Source organism: Equus asinus, chromosome 5 (assembly GCF_041296235.1).
Source record: "Equus asinus isolate D_3611 breed Donkey chromosome 5, EquAss-T2T_v2, whole genome shotgun sequence".
Classification (NCBI taxonomy): Eukaryota; Metazoa; Chordata; class Mammalia; order Perissodactyla; family Equidae; genus Equus; species Equus asinus.
This window is the reverse complement of record NC_091794.1, coordinates 102,008,681-102,020,685: the sequence shown is the minus strand read 5'-3', so window position 1 is coordinate 102,020,685 and position 12,005 is coordinate 102,008,681. Positions and strand designations below refer to the sequence as shown.

General features: G+C 40.3%; 1 protein-coding gene across 2 annotated transcripts in view; it reads right to left on the bottom strand.

Annotated features, from left to right (window-relative positions):
• FBXO42 (F-box protein 42) overlaps window positions 1–12,005 on the bottom strand; it is an 88,202-nt gene that overhangs the window by 11,058 nt on the left and 65,139 nt on the right. For both annotated transcript variants that reach the window (XM_070510965.1, XM_014836199.3), the window contains 2 exons: window positions 1,206–1,359; window positions 297–407 (listed from right to left, as the gene is read on the bottom strand). In XM_070510965.1, the coding sequence (XP_070367066.1) occupies window positions 297–407; window positions 1,206–1,359 (265 nt within the window). The remainder of the gene's footprint in view (window positions 1–296; window positions 408–1,205; window positions 1,360–12,005) is intronic.

Below are 12,005 nucleotides of genomic sequence, written 5' to 3'. Positions count from 1 at the left end.
ATGACTGGTAGCAAAGGTTTGTTTACACCAGCATCACCATGAACATGTGAGTAACACACGTTGCACTATGATGTCCCTAGGCGGCAGGAATTTTCCCGCTCCATTATAATCTTATGGGACCACCGTCACATACATGGTCCATCACTGACTGAAATGTCATTATGCGGTGCGTGACTGTAACTGGGTTAATTAGAACCATGTTCCAGAACACTAACCCTGACTAGTTCACTTTTCTGACCTTTATTCCCAGGGGTATTTATTTTCAGGTTGATAGGGAGCGAAGCAAATATACTTACATTTGCCGGGATCCTAAGGAGCCACCAAAGACAATCATTTTATCATCTATCACACAGGAGGAATGGCCGGCCATGGGGGGTGGCCCATGAGTCGTCACAATGCAGTTCCACCTAATATAAAAAGACAAGAGGAAGCCAAGAAGTCAGCACTGTCTGCTTCTGGTCTTATGTGTTCAAGGTGGAAAACAGTAAGTAGGCATCCATTTAAAATGACAGTCCTATCACCTCAAGTATGAGGATAATACATGGAGGATGGTACAAGGTATTTATGCCTTTCCTACAAACCTGCAAAAGTTATGTTCACTTTCAAGTTCTCAATGTGTATGGCTTGGAGGTAGAGTGTGGGGATGAGAAGACAATGATAAGGATAAGGGACTCCATCACAGTCCCCTGGCTGCTTCAGCCTAGTTTGCTGAAGGAGTACCACCTGCCACTTCTTTCTACAGTCCTGATCAGTAGCAGCTACCAAGAGCCCTGTACTAAAGAGTCCATTCCAAGAAACAGGTTACCATCATTTAAAAAAGACATGGTTGAAAAACAACTGGGAGTGAGTGTGGGGGACACAGCAGAGCGTAAGGATCATCTGGCTCCATGGCACTCCTGGGGAATTGGCAGCCAAGGCTGAAGAGCTCCCTCTTCTTCAATTGGCTCATTCATTTTTCTTGGAAGAGGAATAAATCTCTTCTACTTTTTCTCTTTGGAAGAAGGGTTCTTAACTTTAGGTGTTAAGGGGGTCCTGTAAACCCTCTGAAACTGCAGGCAAAACCTGTGCCCATGTAAGATTCTTTTTCTGGGAAGAGTCCAGAGCTTTCATCAAATTCTCAAGGAGATTCCCGGACACAAAAAAAGATAAGGAATCCATTCATTTAAAATCTTTTATTCCAGATTGAACGGATCTTTGTGGCTTACCAGTTTTTAGAGGGTGAGTAAGTGTGTATTTCATCAAAGAATCTCTCTGGTTGGTGTAGGGGATAAGGGCTTGGCCGCGTCCAGCCACCAAACAGCACCAGCAGGTCCTTGTACACAACCAGAGTCGCTCCGGCTTTGGGTGAAGGATAGGACCCTGGGAGAAGTCACGAACAGCACAGTTAAGATTCAGGGTCTCACAACAAGCCAGAGGTACACTGTCTATAGATCACTTTTCCCTGAGTGACAAAATGGGAACCAATACTGCAACGCATAAGGGAAAGAGGGAGACAAAACTGGGTTTCCAAGTCTGAGAGAAAACCACCACCCATTTATACATCTTTTATAATTAAAACAGAAATCTCAGTTAGAGGAATGTTACTTAGCCTCTCTCAGGCTTAGTTTGCTCACCCGAAATCAGGGATGAGAGTACCTACCTCACAAGGCTGTTTTCATTATTAAATAATACATTCAAAGCTCCTAGGCACAGTGCCTCGCACAAAGCAGGGGCTATTTGCTGACTTTCTGCTCATTCCTTTAATAAGCTTAACAGAGATCACAAAGAAAAGAATGTAAGGGGTCCAAGGAGGAGTATATATAGAGGCTAGATAAATGGATACAACATAAAAACAACAGCGGCTACCAAATACAGGTTAAAAAGGAGGCAGAATGCGGTTCTCGTTTGCCCTGAGTCAAACGTTAACACAAGCACCTCTAGGCCCCTCGGTACAGGCTTCTCCAGCACAAATGGGAGTAGACTCTGAAGGCTCGGTATGAAGGTATTCCAACAAAACTGCACGCCTTACACCAAGAGTGGCTACTAAGGCCCTTCAGGCTGGATCTCTGAGCCATGATGACCAAATTTTGAAACAGAAACTTGGCTTATGCTGGAAAACTTTAGGGATAACAAATGTCCCATAAGAGCATAATTTTTCAGAGCTTTTTGTCTTTGAAACAACAATTGCTATTTCTCCCAATCCCTTACGCCACACGCCATCTTTAGCTTGCTCAAGACTGAAGTAATTTGTCTCAATATCCGGTTATCAGTAAATATTGGAATATTAAAAAGAATTTTGTTGTTGTTATTAAAGCTGCAGGATCCATTTTTCAAAGGAAATCTTAAGTAGAAGGAATTCAAACAGTGTATTAACCTGATAGCAGCTGAGGCGCTCCAATTTAAGTAGAGAGCTTGGCCGCCCCCTTCTGAAAGGGGTTCTGGCAACGTGGTTTGAAAAGCTCAGACTGCTTTAATGGCGTCGATTACAAAGTCTTATGGTGGAGCAGAGGACTGTCTTCCTTGGGATCCAACTTAAGAGGAACTCAGCATGATTTACTGAGAAGGTAGCAGTCCTCAGAACACGGAGTGAGCATCTAAGAACACCTTGTGGCATCAGCTATTCTGAAGACCTTCCCAAGAGAACAGACATCAATCCAGACAGGATCTGGCCACAGAAATGAACCTTCTCTAGGAACACTGCTTGTGTCAATCAGCAGCGCAGAGACAGTGGCTTCAGTATTACACGAATTAGTTCTTGCTACCCTCATAACCCACAGGAATCATGACTAAGACGGCTACTCATGATCTGTTGTCCTTCATAGAGTCTCGTGATCTCTGGTTAAAAACTTTTGCCTTCCTAGGAGGAAGCTTCCTAGTCCAACTAGAAAATCTAACTAATATAATGGGTCTAGTTAAAATGCTAGTGTTACCCCAGAATGATTTAATTTGTGAAATACTGAACAAAGCTTCAAGTTCTTGCCCCTATCCTGGAACTCATAAGTACTGTGAAAAAGCTGGAAAAAGCAAATAAAATAAGCAATAGACTTGGGCAGCGTAGTAACTTAAAAACCTTCTAGACTGAAATTTGGATTTGGATTTGAGATACTAGAAATCCTGGCTTTTAAAATCAAGCGTATAAAGTGAAGAAACAGACCAAGGGTCTCCAAAATAGTGAAACACAGAAACAAACAAAAACAAAACTTTTAATGTGAACTGGGCAATTCATATCAAAAAACTTTAAGTGCATATGCTTTGAATAGCAATTCCATTTCTAGGGATTAATCTAACGAAATAGCTGGGCATTGAAAAAAGAAATAGAGACAAGGATGCTCATTTTCAGCGTTTAAAGAGATCAAGGAATACCCATATAAAAGAATACTATGTGGTAATTAAAAATTATGTGGCTCTTTATTTATCTTAGAACAATGCCCATGCTCTAGCAAGTGAACATTGAAAGTAGCAAGCAACGAAACATGAAATAACAATAGCTAACAGTTGATGGGCATTATGTTCCCGGCACTGTTCTAAGTGTTTTATGCATAATCGATTCACTTACCCAAGGAGGCAGGCACTATTGTAATCCCCATTGTACAGATAAAGAAAGTGAGGGACAGTGTGGTTAATTTCCCCAAAGCCACATATTCAATTAGTGGCAGAGAAGGAATTTGAATCTAAGCAAACTGAGCCCACTTAAAATAATCTATTTTCCTGTATGTGTTCATTACACATACAAGACAGTTTAGAAGGTCAGTAATAGTTGATCTCTCTGAATGGTAATATTACAGATGATTTTCATTTTCTTCTCTATAAAAAACTTTATGTATTGGCTGAACTTTGCAAGAAGTGATACTTGATCATTGTGATGAGAAAAAATAAAGCTATTTCAGTTGTTAAAAATGAGAAATATGGGGGCTGGCCCCGTGGCCGAGTGGTTAAGTTCGCGCGCTCCGCTGCAGGCGGCCCAGTGTTTTGTTGGTTCGAATCCTGGGCGCGGACATGGCACTGCTCATCAAACCACGCTGAGGCGGCGTCCCACATGCCACAACTAGAAGGACCCACAACGAAGAATATACAACTATGTACCAGGGGGCTTTGGGGAGAAAAAGGAAAAAAATAAAATCTTAAAAAAAAAAAAAAGAGCAATATGACTCCAATGCAACTCTCTTTCCCGGCACCTCACCTACACTTGCTCCATTTGATGAAGGCCTCTATGAGCGGCCATATGCAGCATACATTCTCAATCCCTTACTCAAAATTCCAAATCCTCACAGTTTTGAAAACCCAACTTTTTAAAAACTCATTTGGCAACAAAACTTGACCTGAAAAGATGAGGCTACATATAGTCTTTAATCCGCTTAGTGTGAGAAATCATATGTGCTGCTGAAGAACAGTAAGAAGTTTGATTACAGGGTGCTGCTTCAGACTCCATCAGAGGTATTATGAAGGCATATGAATCATACTCCCACCTAAAAGATGAAAAATTCTGAATCCCAAAATGCAATTAGCACCAAGGGTTTAACACCAAAGAACCAGGGTTAAGAGCAGAGGCTCTGAAGTGAGTGTGCCTCGAGTCAGATTCCAGTCCTGCCACGTAACTAGCTGTGAAATTCACACCAGTTGCCAGATAGATCTCTCTGCCTCAGTTTCCAAATCTATAAAACGGAATAAGAACAGCACCTGCCTCACAGGGTGGCTGTGAAGATTAAACAACTTTCAATGCACTTAGAACAGTGCCTGGCATTGTTACCACTGTTGTTAAAGTAAGTTAATAAGGGGTTAATACCAGGTCAATGAGCCATGGACATCTGACAGCACAACTAACTACACGGCACAAACTTTCTGGGAACAGAACTAAACTGGTGGGCATATTTAACTATCAGTATACTGTTAGAGCACTTCTGGCAGAATAACTATTTAACTCAAGAAAGTACAACAGAAATAAAATTATAACTGAGAGTAGATGCTATGAAACGGAAGTCATCTCAAGTCCCAGAAAGGTAAGTCAAATACACTGAACGTGACTTGGAAACAAAAAACAATGGTTAACATGAAAAGACTAGCTTGGGTTTGCTCTTTCATGTGTACTGTGTTTCCTGTAACATCTTTTAAAATAAATTATTGACACTTTATGAGGCAAGGCAAACCAATGTTTACCAGTTCTGGGTTCAAAGAGATTACAAATGTAGTGTAAGAATACATACCTCTTAAGGGGGAAAACTATTCACAGAATTAAAAAGAGTGTTGGTAAAACATAATGATATACATAATCAAACCCAATGGAGGACTACACTTTAGATCTGCACTGTCCAACACAGTCACCATTTAGCCACATGTCACTAGCGGTTACAGAATCGAAAGTACAGATATAGAACATTTCCATCATTACAGAAAGTTCTACTGACAGTACTACTTTAGAGACAGTATTTTAACTTTATAAATCATGTGCCTATGTTTAGGGGATGTGGGGAAGGTGGTAGAGAGAGATGGGTGACTTTATCGACTTTTAAGTGAAATTACAGTTACAGCTACTTATAACTATTACTACTGCTACTATTACTAACGATGACTAATATTTATTGAGTATTTATTATATGTTAGGCACCTTTCTAAGTGCTTGGCATGTATTAACTAATTTAATCCTTCCAAACTAGTTTCATTTCCATTTTACAGATGAGAATACTGAGGCACAGCTCATTTAAATAACTTGCCCAAGGTCACAGAACTAATAAGTGGCAGAGCCAGGATGCCAATCCAGGAAGACTGGATTCTTAAAAATTTATTTTTATTCTTGTTTTTAAATTTTTCCTTCTTCTCCTCAAATCCCCCAGTACATAGTTGTATATTTTAGTTGTGAGTCCTTCTAGTTGTGGCATGTGGGATGCCGCCTCAGCATGGCTTGATGAGTGGTGCTAGGTCTGAGCCCAGGAGCCGAACTGGGGAAACCCTGGATTTTTAAAACTCATTCTCTTAACCATTATACTAGACTGCTCTTCATTCATACAGATACATTCCTTCTGAGTAGTTGCCACAAACAAGTCAGACACCTTAAAAGGTCTGAGTATTTCAAAGCTGAAAATGCTCTTTCTTAAATCTTAATTTAGTTAAGCCACAGACCTAGAGTAGACAGAGAAATAAATAAACTGAACAAAAGGCTATTCTTAGGACCTGTTTTTCTCCATGAGGTTCTGGGTCACACTCTACCTCTAATACAGGAGCCTTTACTTGTTCTCTGGACTCTCCAAGGAAAGCTAAGCTAAGGCCAGTGACAATGACAAGTCAACCCTTAGGGATTATCTTAGGTAAGGGCTTTTGAAAATGACTTCTCAAATATCTTGACCGGCTATCTATCAAATCTATCTAAATCAATCTATCTAAATTAATCTATCTATCTATCTATCTATCTTGCTAAGGAAGATTGCCCCTGAGCTAACATCGGTGCCAATCTTCCTCTGTTTTTTACGTGGGATGTCGCCACAGCGTGGCTTGATGAGCAGTGTGCAGGTCCATGCCCAGGATCTGAACCCGCAAACCCTGGGCTGCCAAAGCAGAGCACAAGAACTTAACTACTACACCACTGAGCCAGCCCCCATATCTTGACCCTTTATAAAGTCAAAATCTTTCCCCCTACTTCCTATCTCAAGGATTGGGAGGGGGCTGGCCCCGTGGCCGAGTGGTTAAGTTCACGTGCTCCACTGCAAGCGGCCCAGCGTTTCGTTGGTTCGAATCCTGGGTGCGGACACGGCACTGCTCATCAAACCACGCTGAGGCAGCGTCCCACATGCCACAACTAGAAGGACCCACAACGAAGAATGTACAACTATGTACCTGGAGGCTTTGGGGAAAAAAAGGAAAAAATAAAAAAAAATCTTAAAAAAAAAAAAAAAAGGAGCGGGAGAACTCCCTCATCCAGCATTTCCAAGGTCTGTTTTATGTTACAAATAGGAGCTTTAATTTCAGCATCTTACTTAAATATCTCAACAATTAAGTAAGGTCATACTAAAAGTTAAATTAATTGTGCTCCTCCACCTCTATTTGTAAAGAAAATGGGAAAAAATTACCATACAATAACAAAGAGGAGAGAGGGCACAGAATTCAACATACAATCTCTATACAGTAGAGGTCAATGATACTGGCTATAAAATTTTCTACAACTATGCAAATCATGTTTGCAAATTGGTACTTTTAAATTCTCATTTAAGAATCAATATTGTGAAGCCTTTGTAGAGTCCCTAATTTAACCATTTCTAAAAATCTACGTATTCCATATTTTGAATTTGTTTAAAGCAGAGGATCTTTAACTCCCCTGCCAATTATTTTAATAGAGGGTCCACAAATCCAATGAACTAATTTATGGTGAGGACAGAGACTGCAGAGGTCAATGAACTTCGGTGATCTCTATATCTTAAAGAATAAGCAGTCTCCTTAGCCAAGTGGAGTTCTGGAAAGCAAACAGTAAGTCTTAACTAGAATTGCGAGAAAAACAAAAAAACTCACGTCCACATTACCTACCTTTATTCACTGTTTTCAAGTTCCAAGAAAAGCAAGCTATTTAAAGAGTACTTACAAACTTTCTAAAAAATACATGACCGTACATTACTAGACAAGGGAAATAACTTTTAAACGGACTAGCTCTAGATAAAATGTGTTCCTAAACTTGGAAGAACTGCACCTATGTGCATGCAATTCATTTTGTACAGTAGCTAGAATGATACCACATAGTACATACCACATAGTATTAACCTATAGCATTAGAGACTGACTGATTCATTGAAAATCTTGTTCAATATAGGGCACTGTGACAAAAGCAGACCCTCCAGTTAAAAGGCCCATCATCATCATGGTGACATATGATGAAATACATACCCTTCCCCCAAGAAAACTTATAAATGAAGGTTTTATACTCAGTAGGACATTTGCTGATTTGCCTTCAAAATAATGAGGCCACTGGGCCTCTAGACACAGTCTAAATATCACTGTATCACAAAAGTGGAGGGAGAAAGAGTGTCGCTCCCATGTAGGTTCTCATCAAGCACCAAAGGACCAAATGTGCCCAAATCAAACTTAGATGGACATGTTACTCGAGCTATTCCCCCAGAGCCAACCGTTATCTCCACAGACTTCATTCTCCAAACACACCAAAGACCTCCTAATCACACAGCAGATAGGATCAATGAAGCAAATTTCAAAACAAGGCACAAGCCCAAAAGGCAGCTGTGGGAAACTGGATAATCAGATAGGCAGCCTACACACAGAACTAACATTCCCTAAAATTGCTAACCGGTTCAGATGTGTCCCAAGTTTCCTACGAAATCAGGAGAAAATTTCACACGTGAAAGACAGTGGTAGAATCACAAGGCATTCTTGTCTACTTTTGCAAAAGAAGATAGTAAAACAGTGAAGCAATTTCAAGTTCTGGTTTGGTTTCTACGCCAATTTCCCACAGTTGTAGTTTCTATCCATGTACAACCTAGGACCAGAAGAGCAGCTCAACTGTTCGATACAAGATAAAACAAGCACCTGTTTTACTTGGCAATGCCTGTATTGTTATGCAAGACTAAAAAACTGTTTTTACATCTCCATACCTGATCATTATTTATTAACATTATTAATTTATTATTAAGGTTTCATAAAAAATAAAAAACCATTCCCCTAGAGCTTTAGTTCTCAAACTTTCAGCTGCATCAGAAGTAGCTGGAGCACTTGTCACAACACAGATAGCTGAGCCCACTTCCGAGTTTCCCACTTGGCACATATGGGGTGGGGTCTGAGCAGTTCCACTAACAAGTTCTCAGGTGACGCTGAAGTTTGAGGACTAGACTCTGAGAACTACGTTGTAGAGAGTTAAACAATCCTTGAGTGGACCTGTTGGACAATGCTCCAATATGACAGTAAAAGGGCATGCAGTCATCCTTTTGTCTTATTTCCAATTTTAAGCGGTTTTTCTTAACATTGAATCTATCCAGACTTTTTCTGTGCATACACTCTGTATATGACTCTATGGAACCCTTCAATTCAAGAGCAGAGTAGGGACTTGGGTCAAAGTGGCTTTTTCTTGACAGATGCTTTGATTAAAACGGTGCTGAAAGAAACTACTTCAACATTTTCAACGTACAAACATTTCCCTGGTTGTGATCATCTGCATGTCACTGAACCTACACTCTGCAGTAAATAAAGGAAAAAAAAATTGTTCCGCCTACTGCCTTCAGGCAAATCACTTTAAGTCTTATTTACAGCAACATGAGTGACTTGCTAAGAGTTCTCCATGACTGTGAAAACAGAAACATCTAAGACTAGGAATTAGAGACTTACAAGAGGTAGTAAAGTTTGAAAACCAGAAAACCATGAGCATGAAAAATTTAACCGCGGTGCTCACTAGCATGCCAAAGAATCGAGCAGAAAAGCACTGGAGAAAAAAATTTCCACTTCGCTCATGGAATTCCAGAATGTTTTGGTGTGTGATTTGCTTTTTAAAGAGGGCAAAGTCAAAATTCCTTCTTAACTGGCAATCAAAAAATTTTCCCTGGATGCTTTCAAATTATTTTATTTTATAGTAATGATGCCAAAGGGTACATTAAAGAATGAATAATGGTACTGAGGTTTCAGGTCACAGTCTCCATTTCATATTAATAACTCTTCACATGCACTCACTTTCTCAGGGTAGGTCCAATGAAAGGCATCCACTCGCAGTTCCATATGCTGTACACTAGTCCTTCCCACACAAAACTGGCCTTGAGGGCAAAACAAGATCAGATAAACCAGATTAACCAACAACCCCATCTCAGTTTCTTTTGTGTGGGTACTTTTATGTGGTAGTGAGGAGCCTTGAGTTGGTATGTGTATGGGGGTGGGAGAGATGAATTTTGCTGATAAGACCCAAGCTGGATCTTGGGAAGCTGACCAAGCCTTTGTCTCGAGAGAGCTGTCATCATGGTAGTATGGTAGTGTGTGAAGTGACTGACCTTGATAGCAACAGTTCAGAGGTCAGGAAGATAATTTGGAGAGGCATTTCCCAGAACACCATATTAGCAACTGAATCAGAAAACCTAGAGGGCACAAGAGGACAGGCTGGCACTAATGACTTAGGAGGCAAGAGAATCTTTAAAGAAAAACTACTAGAGTTATAATTTAACCGCTTACATCTCTAAACTTTTGATTTTATAGGTAATATTTTGTAATGGGGACAAGAAAAGCATGTTTCAAGGTTTTTATGGTTTGAGGAATGGGGAGACAAAAGGAAAATTGAGAACACTTCAGAATCTATGAGTATAAAGTCTGTCTTGGGCTGTAAATCCTTGAAGACAAATCCAGAATGGTCTCCAAAGTATACAGTCAGGGCCACAGGGGTTCTATCTGGCAGATATCTTCTGATGATAAAATGTTTCCAATTTAACATCAATGTGGCCAATAATAATTACAATAAGTCTTTGCATTTATATATGTGCCCATAGAGGATACAAAAATATAATGCTTACTTTAAAGAAAGAAAGTAGGAAGCAAATATAGTCACTCTTTGGCAAAGTCACTGCAGAACCCCTAAACTCCTGCTTTCCAAGATCGGTTCTAGCTAAGTGTGCTCTCTGTAACTCAGTCTAAAACAGGGATTTAAAGTCAGTCATCAAGGACATGATACGGGATGCAGAAGATTCTTCTGCCTAGGCATGGCTTTCTTCCGGACCTCTGCCAGCACATCCCTTCCCAAGCTGGGCTAAAAGTTGTCTTAGGGGAGGGGGGGTGAACAGGGAGGGGACATCCTATATGGACCTCAATCCAAGCATTTAGCATACCATGTTGAAATTAGCCATTTACAGTCTCCCAATAAGATTATACTATCCTAGAGTACAGAATTATTTCTTACGAAAATGTTTGCTGAGCTGAACCATCATGGAAGCCAAATGGTTACAGATCCCTCATGAGGTGGGAGGAGAGCTGGCTCCAGTTAACCACAACCTACCTGGAGGCACCAGTGGGTGTTTCAGCAGGCGAAAGGTCAAACACTTCTTTGGGTGTTCTCTCCACACTCCAATTTATTTATTTATTTTTTGCTTTTCCTATTTTATTCCTCAGTTGCAACATGGCCAGAAAGTTACTGACTGTTATCGAAACAACTCACTGATAACAGACAAAGCTTGTCTGGATCTCAGCCTTCAGAGCATACATTTTTATTATTACAATTATACCTACATATTTAAAAACATCACTCCTTGGGTCGCTTACAGAACATCCAAAACAAGAGGAACTTTTGTTAATGGGCATGAGAAACTTTTAGATCCCGTATAACTATACATGCTACAGGCATCAACAACAAAAGAATTTCCCACTGGCATTGTCTTCACTTCTAAACAAACCCACATGAAAGACCAATTGATGAATAGGGCAGCACACATCAGCTAAAAATTAACAACACGAAAACCAGTAACAGCTCTTCTTACCATTTCAAGTAGTCTTTTGATTCAATTTCTGGGGAAGGAGAGGAGGTCCAGAGGCTCAGTTTAATCTGATAATTTGCTAATTGTAGTGCTAATGGGGGGGGACGGGGGAGTACTCTTTTAAGTGGCTCCATTTAGAAGTGAAAACAGTGTTGCTAGTCATAAAGTTTCCAGCCTGGTGTCAAAAGAGGAAAATTCTACTCAGGCAGGAGAGAGTTAAACTGAAATATGGTATAATCTTATTTATTCTCTCCTTTGGAGGACCCAGGGTATTTATGCTATGCAAATTTTCCCACTCTTCTCACCAGCAGGAGAGAATGTGTACCCACTTTAGAAAACCATGTACTCTGGAAAAAACCCAGGATCTGAACTTTATAAAGAAACAGGAAGGATTCCTTCCCTTTCTAGGGGAATCCACTGGCTCTGCTCTCATGCATATCTCCCAAAACCACCATAGATCCAGGTTGTTCCAGGACTGCACAGGGCTAGGGGAGGTAAGGAGACATCAGCAACTCATAAGGAAGATTGACCAGGACCAGGTCCATGGATCAGGAAGGAGCTAATACAATAAAGAACTTAAAGTAATCACTTAAGTAACAT